The sequence below is a fragment of the Stigmatopora argus genome, chromosome 15, assembly GCF_051989625.1.
Source record: "Stigmatopora argus isolate UIUO_Sarg chromosome 15, RoL_Sarg_1.0, whole genome shotgun sequence".
In the NCBI taxonomy this organism is placed as follows: Eukaryota; Metazoa; Chordata; class Actinopteri; order Syngnathiformes; family Syngnathidae; genus Stigmatopora; species Stigmatopora argus.
This window is the reverse complement of record NC_135401.1, coordinates 16,421,190-16,438,689: the sequence shown is the minus strand read 5'-3', so window position 1 is coordinate 16,438,689 and position 17,500 is coordinate 16,421,190. Positions and strand designations below refer to the sequence as shown.

Genomic DNA, 17,500 nt, shown 5'->3' with positions numbered 1-17,500 from the left:
TGTCGGCCATCGTGGGTGGAGTTTGCGATCTCTGGCTGCCTCACTATGGCTTTGGCCCGCCTACTAGCCAATCATAATTGGTGAAAGCAATGACGTATCCCAGCCAGCAAAATGCTAATGCGTATGAAAAAGCATTGCGGGGTTGCCAACTCGAAATCTGATTGGTTAAAAGCAACAGTCTAGTTTAATGCAGCAGAGCCCGCAGAACTGATTGTGAAGGCTTTGAGGCAGATCTGATCTGGCAACAAATAATGGCTGAAATGTGATTGGTTAAATGCTTCAATATGAAAACACACATCTGGAAGCAGTGCAACCAGGAGGGAAAGCAATGAAAGGAAGCTAACAGACCATTTGGAATAATAAGTATTGATGAACAAAATATAATATGATTCAGATATTTCTTAGGCCAGCAGAGAAGGCCTTGAAGGCCCTGACGGCCCGCCACTGATGTGTGTGTATATATATATATATATATATATATATATATATATATATATATATATATATATATATATATATATATATATACATATACATATACATATATATACATATACATATACACCAGTGGCGGGCGGTGCATTTTCTGGTAGCGCCTTCAACGTATCAATCCAACCCTCCAAAACTATTTTATGGCCATAAAGCCTCTACTGCAGCTACAGCTGCGACACATAAAAAATAATCAATAAATTAATGCACAAAAATGGGGTAAAATCCACTTCCTAGCAGCATTTCATGATTAAAAACAAATACTGGAGCTTTTCAGACATTAAAACCAGGCCAGGGGGTGATTTTCCCGGGAAAAGACAGCGATGAACGTCAATGGCGTACGGGCAAACATTGCCCGAAAATGGGGTAAAATCCAGCCGAAAACAGCATTTATTGATTAAATACAAATACTGGAGCTTTTTATACATCAGAACCGGGCCCGGAGTATCATTTCCCCGGTAAAAAGACAGCGATGAACGTCGATACGTCCATACGTGAAATGACAAAAAATGCACTAAAATTAGGTAAAATCCACTTCCTAGCATCATTCATTGATTGAACACAAATACTGGAGCTTTTGAGACATTACAACCAGGTCAGGGGGGTGATTTTTCCCGGGAAAAGACAGCGTTGGATGTCAATGGTGAAACGCCAAAAATTAAACTTGGGTAAAATCTTTTTCCTAGCAGCATTTTGTGATTAAATACAAACACTGGAGCTTAAATACAAACACTGGAGCTTTTCAGATATCAGAACTTGGCCCACAATTGAAATATTATTTAGGAATATAGCCATATTTTACTCACCAAAAATCCTTTTTACACATCATCCATCCTCCTTTCTTTCTTCCTTCTTTCCTATCGCCATCGAAGCTAATGATGAAAGTCGAGCCCCAGCCAGCAAAATGCTAACGCCTATGAAAAATCATTGTGGGGTTGCCAACTCGAAATCTGATTGGTTAAAAGCAACAGTCTAGTTTAATGCAGCAGAGCCCACAAGAACTGATTGTCAAGGCTTTGAGGCAGATCTGATCTGGCAACAAATAATGGCTGAAATGTGATTGGTTAAATGCTTCAATATGAAAACACACATCTGGAAGCAGTGCAAACAGGGGGGAAAGCAATGAAAGGAAGCTAACAGACCATTTGGAATAATAAGTATTGATGGCCAAAATATAATATGATTCAGATATTTCTTAGGCCAGCAGAGAAGGCCTTGAAGGCCCTGACGGCCCGCCACTGATATACACATACATGTACATACACGTAGATGTACCTGCATGCATAAGGTAGGTCTTAACACTCAGCCATTTTTTTGTTAAAGAGCCTGACAGCTGATGGGAGGAAGGATCTGCGGAAGCGCTCCTTCCTGCAATGAGGGTGCCGCAGTCTATTGCTAGAAAATCTTCGGAGGGACTCCACAGACTCATGCGGGGGTGGGAGGTGCTGTCCATGATGCACATCACCCTGGTCAGCATCCTCCGCTCTCCCACTTCCTCCACAGAGCCCAAAGGACAGTCCAGAAAAGAGCTGGCCTTCCTGACCAGCTTATTCAGCCTGTTCCATTTTCCTCTCCGTGCTCCCGCATCCCCAACAGACAACCGCATTAAACACTGTAGATGCCACCACAGTGTCGTAAAAAGTCTTCAGCAGTGTCCTGCACACTCCGAAGGACCGTAGACTCCTCAGTAGGTAGAGGTGGCTCTGGCCCCTTTTATACAGGGCATCTATGTTTGTGGACCAGCCTAGTTTGTTGTTGAGGTGAACATCCAGGTACTTAAAATTCTCCACAATTTCAATGTCTGTAGCCTGGATGTTCACCTGAGTGGTCTGTTGAGGATCCCTCCAAAAATCAATGACCATTTCCTTTGTCTTACTGGTGTTGATGTAGAGGTGGTTTTGCTTTCACCAGTCAACAAAGGCTGTGATGACTCCCAAGTACTCCAGGTCGTTCCCGTCCGTCACTCGTCCAACAATAGTGGTGTCGTCAGAGAACTTCTGGAGGTGGCAGCTGTCTATATTATGTTTGAAGTCTGATGTGTAGAGGGAGAAGAGGAGTGGGGAGAGCACTGTGCCTTGTGGGGCCCCCAATGCTGCAAGCTACCACATTAGACGTACAGTACTGGAGTCTCACATATTGTGGTCTGTCAGTGAGGAAGTCGATGATCCATGCGGCTAGGTGGTTCCTTACTCCAGCCTCTTCCAGTTTCCCTCAGTAGGACCGGCTGAATGGTGTTGAAAGCACTGGAGAGGTAAAAAAAACATCAATCTCAGCGTGCTTCCCGTGTTCTCCAGGTGTGAAAGAGACCTGTGCATCGGTAGGTGGTAGCATCTTCCACACCAATGCCTGGACGATAGCTGAACTGCAGAGGGTCCAGCTCTGCATTCATCAGGGGGCCGAGGTGATTGAGGATGATTTTCTCCAATTTCTTGATCAGGTTAATGCTACCGGCCTGAAGTGGTTTGGCTCCCTGGGGTTCGCAGTCTTTGGAACTGGGACCACACAGGAAGTTTTCCACAAGCTGGGGACCTTCTGCAGACTGAGGCTGAGGCAGAAAATATGCAGAATCACTTTGCCAAGCTGATCCCCACACTCTCTCAGTAGTCTGGAGCTGAGGCCGTTTGGACCGGTACCCTTCCTTGCCTCGATCTTCTTTAGCTGTTTTATCACCTGATTGACAGTAATGCAGAGACCGGTGGAAGAGGGGGAGGAGAACGAGGGGGGAGAGTTGCTTCTGGTCTGGGGGGTCAGGGCAGTGGGGGCAGGACTGAATCTGTTAAAGAACTGATTCAGTTCATTGGCCCACTCCCTGTCTCCGGACTCCGGGTCTCTCTCACTGTTGCCTCCATGGCCCGAAATGGTCCTCAAGCTCCTCCAGACCTCTATGGTGTTGCCTCTCTGGAGTTGGTTCTCCTGATCTGGAGTGGGCCCTTAGATCCCTGGTGACCCACGGCTTATTGTTGGAGAAACAACAGACCTTCTTGGAGGGTACAATGTTCTTAACACAGAAGTTAATATAACCTGTGATGCAGTGGGTCAAGCTGTCTATGTCTTTCCCATGTGAATTGCACAGCCCCTCCCAGTCAGTGGTCTCAAAACAGTCCCTCAGTACCAAGCTGGTCACCTCGGTCCATCTTTGTATGATCCTCGTGGTAGGTTTTAGTTTCCTCTCCATAGGGATGTAGGTGGGGATCAGATGGACCAGGTTGTGGTCTGAGCGGCCCAGTGGGGGCAGGGGGACTGAGCTGTATGCCTAGTTTGTGTTGGCATACAGCAGGTCCAGAGTTTTTTGCACACCAGAGATAAGAGGGAGAGACTGGGGATGTGTGACATCTGCAGCCGGGACACAGTAGCGTGAAGCAGCTCGCGAGCGACTGCCGCATCAGCCGAAGGAGGTATATACGCAGTTATTACGATAACATGCTAGAACTACCGGGGGATGTAAAATGGCCTGATGATAACAGCTACTAGCTCGATATCCGAGCACTGAACGATTAATTCAGACGAGTTTTTCCTCCTACGCATCGACCAGGAAACGCACAACACGAATGCGCGGGCAAAAAGAGGGCTTTCTGGGTAATGAAGTATACTCGTGCACACAACGCCGATCGGCAATGGCACTCTTTCTCAGAATGAAACTTCATTACCCACAATCAATACGTGGGTAAGCTGAGCTGTTGCATTTCCTGTTATTTTTATTATCTAATACGAGGAGTATTATATTCTCGTTCGCTGCTCCTAAGAACATCAGCGGCACTGGCTCGCAATTCCCTCTTTGTAATATTTCTGGTCGCAACTCTCTCTCATAGGCCCCATTCAAAGCGGTTGCAACCAGAGCCATTTCAACGAGGGAGTTGCGAGCCGGTCTTTATGAGCAGCGGAGCGATCGCTAAAATGTACTACAAGACTATTTCTCGTTGGCAAGTGGCCGTGGGTTATCCTATTGTGAGGACATTTGTGTGAATCATTTTCGGAATATTTTGAAGGGAATACGTAGTACAACAGCAAACAGCCCATCGATAGCGAACGTGAGGGTGGAGGCGTGGCAAACCGCCAACCCGGAAAACGAAGGTAACAAAATTAGAATTCAGTTTTGTGTAAAGTTACATTAAACGTATGTTTGAGTGTCTGTATATATTAATCCAAGTTAATTTAAATTTGTTTGTTCCGTTTACGAGTGCGTTGTCGTGGAAAAAAAAACGAACCCCCCCCCCCCCACGCCCCCAAACGTCTCTGTCTCCCGTCGGCGAAATCTGCCCAATTTTAGTTAGATATAACACATTTTATTACTATTAAACCACTAGTTATGTATTACTTTGTTAATAGATGGCGAAGTTTTTTCAGACAGTTGGAACGAATTAATGTTTCCCATTCATTTCAATGGGAAACAACCGCTCGAGTTACGAGAATCTCGTCATACGATCTCAGTCCCAGAACGGATTAAGATAGTATGTCGAGGTACCACTGTATATGTGTATGTATGTTTTTATATATATATATATATGTATATATGTATATATGTATAAATATATATATATATATATATATATATATATGTATATGTATATGTATATGTATATGTATATATATATATATATATATATATGTATATGTATATGTATATGTATATGTATATGTATATGTATATGTATATGTATATGTATATGTATATGTATATGTATATGTATATGTATATGTATATGTATATGTATATGTATATGTATATGTATATGTATATGTATATGTATATGTATATGTATATGTATATGTATATGTATATGTATATGTATATGTATATGTATATGTATATGTATATGTATATGTATATGTATATGTATATGTATATGTATATGTATATGTATATGTATATGTATATGTATATGTATATGTATATATATATATATATATATATATATATATATATATATATATATATATATATATATATATATATATATATATATATATATATATATGTGTATGTATATATGTATATATGTGTATATATATATATGTATATATATGCATGTATGTATATATGTATATATGTATGTATATATATATATATGTATGTGTATATATATATGTATATATATATATATATATATATATATATATATATATATATATATATATATATATATATATATATATATATATATATGTGTATATATGTATATATGTATATATGTATATGTGTATATGTGTGTGTATGTGTGTGTGTGTACGTGTGTGTGTGTACGTGTGTGTGTGTACGTGTGTGTGTGTACGTGTGTGTGTGTACGTGTGTGTGTGTACGTGTGTGTGTACGTGTGTGTGTGTACGTGTGTGTGTGTGTACGTGTGTGTGTGTGTGTACGTGTGTGTGTGTGTGTACGTGTGTGTGTGTGTGTACGTGTGTGTGTGTGTGTACGTGTGTGTGTGTACGTGTGTGTGTACGTGTGTGTGTGTACGTGTGTGTGTGTACGTGTGTGTGTACGTGTGTGTGTGTACGTGTGTGTGTGTACGTGTGTGTGTGTACGTGTGTGTGTGTACGTGTGTGTGTGTACGTGTGTGTGTACGTGTGTGTGTGTACGTGTGTGTGTGTACGTGTGTGTGTGTACGTGTGTGTGTACGTGTGTGTGTGTACGTGTGTGTGTGTACGTGTGTGTGTGTACGTGTGTGTGTGTACGTGTGTGTGTGTACGTGTGTGTGTGTACGTGTGTGTATGTGTGTGTATGTGTGTGTATGTGTGTGTATGTGTGTGTATGTATATAAAATTGTTGGAATTTAGAATTTGAAATTATATTAAAGTTAAGTTAATAATCTGACTCCAATTTATGACCTTACCCGACTGCCACTCATCCAACAATTTGCGCGCTCGTTCTGCAATAGAAAGGTACCAGGAAGCCGACATTTTCACACACGAGTGGATTTATTTCTAACATACAAATCTTAAGACATAAGTCTGTGGTTGAGGGCCCTCTCAGTCTGTCCAAGCAGACGCATGTTGCCACCAGTCGTCGTCGTTCTCCTCCCTCCGAGTTGCCCGGGAACTTAGTTATACTACACAATATGCAAATGACACAACACAAAGACATCCTGGCACTATACGATTGGTTATTTGTAAAATGCAGTTAACCCTAGCTTGCTCATTGGTCTTTCTTTCTTGAAGATTTTCCTGCGGTTCCTCCCAGTTTGTATTTTTCCACTCCACGGCAACTGGTACCTGCAAACAGTTCAACCCCCCACACATCTGCAATCTATTGAGTCCTACCCCCACATCCTGTGCTTGTGACCTTGCATTCCACTCAACATTCTGCCTTGTTCATACGCTCAGCACTTTACAATCTCACACACAGAATGTAGCAATATGTAATGAAATACCTTAAGCTTTAACTCTTAATATTCCTTCAATATGTATGTGTGTGTATGTGTGTGTATGTGTGTGTATGTGTGTGTATATGTGTGTATATGTGTGTATATGTGTGTATATGTGTGTATGTGTGTATATGTGTGTATATGTGTGTATATGTGTGTATATGTGTGTATATGTGTGTATATGTGTGTATATGTGTGTATATGTGTGTATGTGTGTGTATGTGTGTGTATGTGTGTGTATGTGTGTGTATGTGTGTGTGTGTGTGTGTGTGTGTGTGTGTGTGTGTATGTGTGTGTATGTGTGTGTGTGTGTGTGTGTGTGTGTGTATGTGTGTGTATGTGTGTGTATGTGTGTGTATGTGTGTGTATGTGTGTGTATGTGTGTGTATGTGTGTGTATGTGTGTGTATGTGTGTGTATATATGTATATGTGTATATATGTGTATATATATATGTGTGTGTGTATATATAAGGAGTTTCCGGTTATTTCTACAACTCAGATTTTTCTCTGATAGAGTGATTGGAACAAAAACATTTATGAAGTTTGGTTCTTTTGTGTCTTTATTATGGGTGAACAGAAAAAAAGTGATCAAATATCAGCAGTGTCACAATTGTGTGCCAAAAGCATTGTTTCAGGAGGGAAAAAAGTAGTATATATGTAAATATTTAGATTTTTTTTCTGGTGTTGTATTCTTTACATAGGCAGACGAATTGTTCTTGTGTATTCCAAGGAAGATGCTTATGACACTGGAATCGGCACAAAAGTCTATCCTGGGTAAGTCATTTCTGATTTTTACTTGCTGTATTTTTACTTCTGTAGGTAACATGAGAAGTCTGAAATGTTCACCAAAATGGACGGGGACTTACTGGCCTTGTGTGTAAACAAAATATAAATTCATTTAGGTGTCGTGACTGACTGGGTGCTTTTTTTTTTTACAACATGCTACCTATATAGATAGAGGTAGAGGCGCGTAGATGGAGGTAGAAGCAGGTAGATAGAGGTATTGAAGTTCGAACAGAGTGCACACTTGGACAGCAGTGAGAAGGGAACAAAGACCCACTTTATTCATCGTTTAAAGCAGTAAGGTGAAGGACATCCGCCGCCCTTTGCAATCACGTCTGACATCTGAGCTGAATATAGTGAGACCGTGAAGGACATCTGCCGTCCTTCGTCATCGTTTTGGCAACGTCTGATATCTTTAAGGCTGGCTCATGAATGCATGTTGCTATCTTCCACAGTAGGTGTTATCTAGACTAACATCACCTCAATATTCCATAATATGCCCCCTTTGCAGTTTTTACCTACAAACACAATATTACAGATCCCACAGTTCTGTTCTTTGGACTTCTGGTGCAAGTCGGTCCTTACCAATGATGCTTCCGCTTTTATTACCGCCCAGAGGATTATTGTGCCTCTGTTAGAACGGCATCCGGTGTCCCCCGGTCCCTTTTCTTCGATCACCCGCCGATGATCAGCACAGTGTCCGCTGGCGGGACTCCACGTTAGGAAAGTCGGCCCTCGTTGCCCTGAGATGGTGGCTCGTCACGCCAAATGTTGGGGTTGGGTGCTCGCTCCACCTCTTCCCATCGTTGGCTTCCTGGACTGATACTCTTTGTTTAGACTTTGTCTATTAGCAAAAGGCAGGTAGGAGTCCAGTCCGTTCTTGCTCCTCTTTATTCAGACCAACTAAGGCTATCAGGAGTAAAGCACTTACTTTGTTGCAAGCAGGTATGATACTAAAAATGATGAGCAGAGCAAGATCCATAGTTAAGCAAAGCGTATTCAAATCAAATCAAAATCAAAAGCCTTTATTGTCATCATAAACAGCTGCGTATAACAAAATTGGTGGTGCTACTCCACAAGGTGTGTTTTCCCAGTTTAAAAAAACCCATAAATAAGTAATATAAAGATATAAAAAGTCACATCCTGGCAAGGTAAGTTCTAAAATATTGCACACATTGTTATTGCACACCCCCAATGTCTTTCATGTTACCTGACCCCAAAGTTATTGCACAGAAGGGATTGTGTCGTGCTACGCAAGTTCAGAGTCCTGATGGCTGTGGGAAAAAAGCTGTCCCTAAGTCAATTTGTCCGTGCTTTGTGAGACCTGTAGCGTCTGCCAGAGGGCAGCCGATGATCATCTGGGCAGTGTTGATAATAATAATAATCGGACATAGGCCCTGTCGTCATTATCACAACACAAAAAGCCTACTTGTCATCACACTGATGACTCTCTGCATGGCTTTTCTGTCTGCTGCCGTGCTTCCAGCGTACCACACTGTAATGCAGTATGCCAGGATGCCCTCCACAGTGGCTCTATAGAAGGTTACCAGAAGCTTAGTGTCCAAGTTGTTCCTCCTGAGTACTCTCAGGAAATTGAGTCGCTTCTGGGCCTTCTTCACCACTGTTGTGGTGTGGTAGACCAGGAGAGCTTGTCCGTGACGTGGACCCACAGGAATTTGATGGACTGGATTCTCTACGCATACTCCATTTATGAAGAGTGGGGCCAGATCTGTGCTGTGTTTGCGAAAGTCCGGGATTATTTCTTTAGTTTTTGTTTAGTGTGAGGTTGTTCACCAAACACCACGAAGAAAGTTTGCTGTCCTCATCTCTGTAGGCAGACTCATCCCCCCTGAGATTAGTCCGACCACAGTGGTGTCATCGGCAAATTTGATGATGGAGTTAGAGTGTTGGGTTGGTGTTATGGCTGTCAGCCTGGGTATACTTTCTGTAGGAGGTTGTGTTGTTTTGTGTTTGCTTTTTTTCCCTTTGCAGGTACTTGTAGCTGTGGCTCCACCCCTGTGGCAAAGCCCTGCCCAGGCCAACACAGCTGTGACTACTTCCCAATCATCCCTCCTCCAATCAAGATTCACTTCCTGTCCTTATTTTAACCCTCTTATTTTTCAGTTCTGTGCTCGACTGCCTGTGATTGTAGATGCTGAGGCAGTGGAGTCCTGACTTTCTTTAGCACTCATTCTCTAGAGATAAGTAGATTTTGTTTGCCCCAGCTTCACCTGATTTGTAATTACGATATTCATTGTTATATTGAGTATTTATGTTGATAAAGTTAATTATTTTGGGCTGCATGGGGGCCTTGAGATAAGTTTAGACACCCCGGGGTATACATATAGTTGGTTACACTTATACACGTAGTTTATTCCCCTGTCTAGACTTTTATTACATCAGTTCGGACAGTGGCACCGTTAGGCCTTATTTCCTGTAATTTTGAGGGTGTTCACACCTGTCTGGGAGGGTGGTTTTTTACCTTTTTTATTTGAGGGTGCCACTTTAGTATATTTTGCTTCCCCAATGTTGTGCCGTAGTCCAGGTTTTCGGTGGACTTTATTGTAAATAAATTATCATTGAATGCGATTTGCCTGGTGTGTCTGACTCTTCATTGACCGATTTTTTTTCTGCTGTAGTAGTTGCGACTCCCTGGTACATCTTAACACCAGGGGGACTCGTAACAGTCGGTGTACAGTCGTATGTGTACAGGGAGTACAGAAGAGGACTCAGGACACAACCTTGAGGGGAGCCAGTGCTCAGTGTAACGGAGGAAGAGAGGTGATGACCAAGTCTAACAGTTTGTAGACGGTTGGTTAAGAAGTTCTTAATCCAGCAGCAGATGGAAGAGGATAGTCCAAGGTGGGAGAGTGTCAGCCAGAATGTCCAATATTATAGTGTTGAAGGCTGAGCTATAGTCAATGAAAAGCATCCTCACATAGTTCCCATGGTGCTCCAGGTGGCTCAGAGCTGTGTGTAGAGTTACGGGGATGGCATCCTCAGTGAACCTGTTTGCTCTATAAACCAACTGGTTAGGGTCAACTGAGGGAGAGATTGTGTCCCTGATGTGGCGGGCGACCAGGATTCTTAAGAAAAACACAGGTAGTAGCCGTTTATACTCATAGTACACCTCTCATCTCATTTTCTGAACCGCTTTATCCTCATTAGGGTCGTAGGGGGTGCTAGAGCCAATCCGAGCTGTCTCTGGGCTAGAGGCGTGGGACCCCCTAAATCGGTGGCCAGCCGATTGCAGGGCACAAGGAGACGGACAACCATGCAGACTCACACCCATACCTAGGGGAATTTAGAGTGTCCAATCAGCGTACCATGCATCTTTTTGGAATGTGGGAGGAAACCGGATTGCCCGTAAGAAACCCACGCAGGCCCAGGGAGAACATGCAAACTCCACACAGATGGACATGACCTAGACAGAGAACACGCTCATAACAAAACATAAACATAAATTTAACTTAAATACACTTATATTACGATACAGACAAACTTAAAAATATGCTTTAATCTTACCTCATAAACTTAATTCTAAAGTTTTTTTATTTTACTTCTTTCGACTTGGCTCCTTTTGCCTCACTTCCACCTTCACTTTCAGCCTGAGTATTTAAAAGGAACCTATCTAGGGTTGTTTGCTTTTGTCTCCCGTAGAAAATATTACGAAAATAACGCAAAAATGACACGCTCCGCCCAGTGCTGCCGATAAAGACAGTGCGCTGTTATCATAAGCTGCCTCTAGCCTCTCGGCCACCTGTCTCTTGTATGCTCATATCTCAAATTTCTCATATGTTAGGGCACTTGTATTCAAGGTATTACTGTACTTAGTTGGCACATGAATCTAGTTCACCCCAAATTGACACCACCAACACCATGTATTATCTTTGCTTACTTCTTTGTTTATGTTAATCAAGTTAAAATATAATATAACTTTGCTTCCTCAGGACCTCTGCTTCGCCAAGACCGGATTCTTAAAGCAATGGGCAATGTGTCTCTAGCCCTCCACCTGCTTTGTGAAAGGGCCAATCCTACATCTGTGTGGCTGCCATACATCCGCAGTCTTCCTCAAAATTACACTACTCCACTGTATTATGAGCCAGAAGAGGTTCATCTTCTCCTGGGCACACAAGCTGTTCAGGATGTTTTCAACCAGTTCAAAAACACTGGACGCCAGTATGCCTATTTCTACAAACTCTTGCAGGTAAGGGAAATTTAGTTTTGCAACACATTAGAGAATTCTGAATTTCTTAATTATTATACAGCCTCTATTTCAATGGTGTTTGGATATTTTGTGTTAAACAAATGTTTTACTTGACCACGGTATTTATTTTAACCATTTATTTATCTCACCTAATAACATCAACCTAAGACTTTTAAAATTGATTGGTGTATCTGCATAAAATCATTTTGAGCATAAAAGTACGTTATTAAGATCAGGAATGCAAATACATTTGATTTTGCCTTTTCTTATTATGATAGGAAAAGGCAAAATCTGATTTATTTGCATTTCTGATCTTAATAACGTACTTTATTTTTCATTGTTGCACAAGAAATATGCAACTTTTCTCGTTTCATTTCGGGAGGTGTGATTGAAATGCTGTACCATCATAGTTCAAAGCGGCAGCCAGTTGCAGTAGCTCCCTAAACCTTCACTCGTATTCTGTGTTTTTGCAGCTTTTTTAGCCTTTATTTTTATGTTTTATTGTCTCTTAAGATTTTACTTGTTACTTTACTTTATATTTTATATTCCATACTTTAATGTTTTAAAACTTTACTTTCAAGACTCTACTCCAAGACTCAATTTGTGCGAGAGGCAGTCTTTGATCTATTAGTTTACTTTATCTTTGCAAATTCTGGACATTACATTTTTGAACCACTCAGCCATGCCTCCGCTGTTTTACACTAAGGATCAGCTGTTAGCGCTACGCAACACCTGGATGCCCCTGGACCTGGACCTCCCCGCGGAGTTAACGAGGAAGAGAAGAGGATGCAGAGCTGGACCAAAATGTCAGGAGAGAAAGAGACGCTTCAGACCCAGGATTCCATCTATTATTATGGGGAACGTAAGATCTCTCCCCAATAAGATGGAAGAGCTAACGGCGCTGACCAAACTACAACGACAATATCGGAAAATCTGCATTCTGTGCTTCACGGAGACCTGGCTGAATGAACTAACACCAGACTCTCTCGTCTCCTTGGATGCTTTTCTGCTGGTGAGGGCGGACAGAAATGCTGAGGAGACCGGTAGGAAGAAAGGTGGGGGACTAGCTGTTTTATTAATAGTATATGGTGCAGCCCCGGGCATATTACGGTGAAGGAGCAACTTTGCACTCGAGATATCGCGCTAGTAGCTGTTGGCATCAGGCCATTTTACATCCCCTGGGAGTTCTCACACGTTATCGTAATAACTGAGTATATACCTCCTTCCGCCGATGCGACAGTCGCTCGCGAGCTGCTTCACGCTACTGTGTCCCGGCTGCAGATGTCACACCCCCAGTCTCTCCTTCTTATCTCTGGTGCCACACCAGGGAACAAAAACTCTGGACCTGCTGTATGCCAACATAAACTAGGCATACAGCTCAGTCCCCCGCCCCCCACTGGGCCGCTCAGACCACAACCTGGTCCATCTGATCCCCACCTACATCCCTATGGAGAGGAAAATAAAACCTACCACAAGGATCATACAAAGATGGACCGAGGAGACCAGCTTGGTACTGAGGGACTGTTTTGAGACCACTGACTGGGAGAGGCTGTGCAATTCACATGGGCAAGACATTGACAGCTTGACCCACTGCATCACAGATTATATTAACTTCTGTGTTAAGAACATTGTACCCTCCAAGAAGGTCTGTTGTTTCTCCAACAATAAGCTGTGGGTCACCAGGGATCTAAGGGCCCCCCTGAACAAGAAGAAGAGGGCTTTTTGGTCTGGGGAGAAATAGACTGAAAATGGTCCAGAAGGAGCTGAAGAGAGAGATAAGGAAGCGAAAGACCATCTATTGGAGGAAGCTAAAGAACCAACTCCAGAGAGGCAACACCAAAGAGGTCTAGATGAGCTTGAGGACCATTTCGGGCCATGGAGGCAACAGTGAGAGAGACCCGGAGACAGGGAGTGGGCCAATGAACTGAATCATTTATTTAACAGATTCAGTCCTGCCCCCACTCCCCTGACCCCCCAGACCAGAAGCAACTCTCCCCCCTCTTTCTCCTCCTCCTCTTCCTCCCCCTCTTCCACCGGTCTCTGCATTACTGTCCATCAGGTGATAATACAGCTAAAGAAGATCGAGGCAAGGAAGGCTACTGGTCCAGACGGCCTCAGCTCCAGACTACTGAGAGACTGTGTGATCAGCTTGGCAAAGTGATTCTGCATACCGTAATTACTCGAATATAACACGCAGGTTTTTGCAAAATAATTAATTCCAATAGTTGGGGGTGCGTGTTATAATCAAAAACTAATTTTTTTTTTTTTTTTTTTTTTTTTTTTTTTGTGTCTTGTTACATGGCCCTTAGCCTGGTGCTTTTTCTTGCCAAATAAATTGAATTGAAATTGAATTGAATAAAATAAATTACAAATTTTCGATCGAAAAAAGCATTGTCAAACTCACTTTGACGCACGGATTTTACGTCATCTCGTAAAGCCAATCGGATGATGTGTTGTGGGAGGAAGAGGAAGTGGATGAAGGAAGCGTGGACGTTGATAGGATTCTCAACGAAGAGATGTATGAGAGGACAGACAAAGAGAGAGAGGAACTTTTCATTTGAATGATTCTAATGAATAAATTTGTTTGAACAAAACAATCGTGAAACAAAGAAAAAAAGGTAAGATTTCTGATTTTCGTCAGCGGGAAATTTTAGGTGCGCACTATATTCGAGTACTGCGTTTTTCCAGATTTTTTTGGCCCAAAGTTATACCTGCGTGTTATTTTCGAGTGCGCGTTATATTCGAGTAATTACGGTATTTTCAACCTCAGCTCCAGTCTGCAGAAGGTCCCCACCTTGTGGAAAACTTCCTGTGTGGTCCCAGTTCCAAAGACTGCGAACCCCAGGGAGCCAAACCACTTCAGGCCGGTAGATTAACCTTTCACCTGATCAAGACATTGGAGAGAATCATCCTCAATCACCTCAGCCCCGTGATGAACGCAGAGCTGGACTCTCTGCAGTTCGCCTATCGTCCAGGCATTGCTGATGAAGATGCTACCACCTACCTAAAGCACAGGTCTCTTTCACACCTGGAAAACACGGGAAGCACGGTGAGAATGATCTTTTTTGACCTCTCCAATGCTTTCAACACCATTCAGCCGGTCCTGCTGAGAGGGAAACTGGAAGAGGCTGGAGTAAGGAACCACCTAGCCGCATGGATCATTGACTTTCTCACTGACAGACCACAATATGTGAGAATTCAGGACTGTATGTCTGATGTAGTAGCTTGCAGGATGGGGGCCCCACAAGGCACAGTGCTCTCCCCACTCCTCTTCTCCCTCTACACATCAGATTTCAAACATAATACACCTGCCACCTCCAGAAGTTCTCTGACAACACCACTATTGTTGGACGAGTGACGGACGGGAACGACCTAAAGTACAGTGGAGTCATCACGCCCTTTGTTGACTGGTGTAGGCAAAACCACCTCTACATCAACACCAGTAAGACAAAGGAAATGGTCATCGATTTTCGGAGGAATCCTCAACAGACCACTCAGGTGAACATCCAGGGTACAGACATTGAAATCGTGGAGAATTTTAAGTACCTGGGTGTTCACCTCAACAACAAACTAGACTGGTCCACAAACATAGATGCCCTGTATAAAAAGAGCCAGAGCCGCCTCTACCTACTGAGGAGACTACGGTCCTTTGGAGTGTGCAGGACACTGCTGAGGACTTTTTACGTCACTCTGGTGGCATCTACAGTGTTTTATGCAGTTGTCTGTTGGGGATGCGGGAGCACGGAGAGGGACAGGAACAGGCTGAATAAGCTGGTCAGGAAGGCCAGCTCTTTTCTGGGCTGTCCTTTGGACTCTGTGGAGGAAGTGAGAGAGCGGAGGATGCTGACCAGGATGATGTCCATCATGGACAGCACCTCCCACCCCCTGCATGAGTCTGTGGAGTCCCTCCGAAGCTCTTTCAGCAATAGACTGCTGCACCCTCATTGCAGGAAGTAGCGCTTCCGCAGATCCTTCCTCCCATCAGCTGTCAGGCTCTTTAACAAAACAAATGGCTGAGTGTTAAGACCTACCGTATGCATACATGTACATCTGTGTATGTATGTATATATGTGCTTATATATATGTATGTATATATAAATGTGTATGTATATGTATGCGTATATATTATATATATATATATATATATTTATATATATATTTATATATATATATATATATATATATATATTTATATATATATATATATATATATATATATATATATATATATTTATATATATATTTATATATATATATATATATACATATATATATATATATTTATATATATATATATATATATATTTCAGCAACACACTTATTTATTTATATATTTATTCATGTATTTATTTATTAACTTACTTATTATCTATCTATTTATGTCTAAAATGCCTTTCCTATTTCTGCATCCTCACCCTCTTGCTACTGTGACAACAAAATTTCCTGAATACGGGATGAATAAAGTTATCCAATTCAGCGAAAACGTGGTGTGAGGACCACTTTTCAAGCGTCCCAAAGCTCAGGAAACCTCAAGAAATTGGCCATGATACACATAAATGCACACAACCTAAAGTGTAGCTGGACTGGTGAACCCAAATGTGGAACACCACACGTCCAGTAACAGCTGGGCAGCTTCTTGGGCTTGTCTGTGAGGTGATTTCTTGGACTCGCTGGGTGGCTGCTGGCCGGCGGGCGCTTGGTGAGCCTAGCGTCGTCTTCGACGTGGAGGCATCAGCCGAGGATCAGTTACCACGATGCAATAGAGCAGCTCAGTGCCGCTGGATCACAGTGGCTAAGCCAACCTGCGCTTGACCAAGTAAACCTTCGACTCGAACCCGAGCGAGAGTAGCTCCAACGGCACCAGCTGTTAGTGCAATGTGAGCCATGTTTGTTCTATGAAAGGTGCATGAGACTACATGCGGATCCGTACATGCAGCAGCGTTGACAGATTGGTTGGAACCCACCGAACTAGGTGGCGTATATTTACGGTGTCATTTGTTTGGATCTTTGTGATCTAGTAAACTATGTGCACCGCACCATTGGCTCATGATCTTCATATTTGAGCGTCAAAGTTACCTCACAGGCGTAGGGTTTAAAATATCAATCTTAGAGCTGAGCGATAAAACGATAACGATAATTATCTTTAAGTAATTATTTTCAACGATAATATAAAAACTTTGGATACAAATATGATCATTTTAAACAGCAATTACCGTATTTACCCACATATAAGCCGCACGCACTTATAAGCCGCATCCTTAAAATTGTTGTATTGGCACAAGGAGACGGACAACCATGCACAGTCACACCCATACCTAGGGGCAATTTAGAGTGTCCAATCAGCCTAACATGCATGTTTTTGGAATGTGAGGAAACCGGAGTTCCCGGAGGAGACCCACGCAGGCCCGGGGAGTACATGCAAACTCCACACAGGTGGACCAACCTGGACCCCAGAGCTGTGAGGCTGACGCGTCAACCACTTGCGCCATCGGGCCGGCTTCTGAGATACTGTATGAATCAAAAGCACATTATTAGGGTCAATATCATAAGGAAGTTAATATGCCTGTCTTTGTAAATATAAAATATGGAATTATTCATTTTGAAAAAAGAAATGTTTATCTTGATTAGAACCTGATGTTTTGTAATTTAAAAAATTAAAATT

The 17,500-nt window shown here is 42.5% G+C and overlaps 1 protein-coding gene across 1 annotated transcript in view; it reads left to right on the top strand.

Annotated features, from left to right (window-relative positions):
- setd3 (SET domain containing 3, actin histidine methyltransferase) overlaps positions 1 to 17,500 on the top strand; it is a 90,989-nt gene that overhangs the window by 18,838 nt on the left and 54,651 nt on the right. Inside the window, exons 5-6 of the mRNA XM_077620222.1 lie at positions 7,550 to 7,622; positions 11,582 to 11,838. Coding sequence (XP_077476348.1) covers positions 7,550 to 7,622; positions 11,582 to 11,838 — 330 coding nt within the window. The remainder of the gene's footprint in view (positions 1 to 7,549; positions 7,623 to 11,581; positions 11,839 to 17,500) is intronic.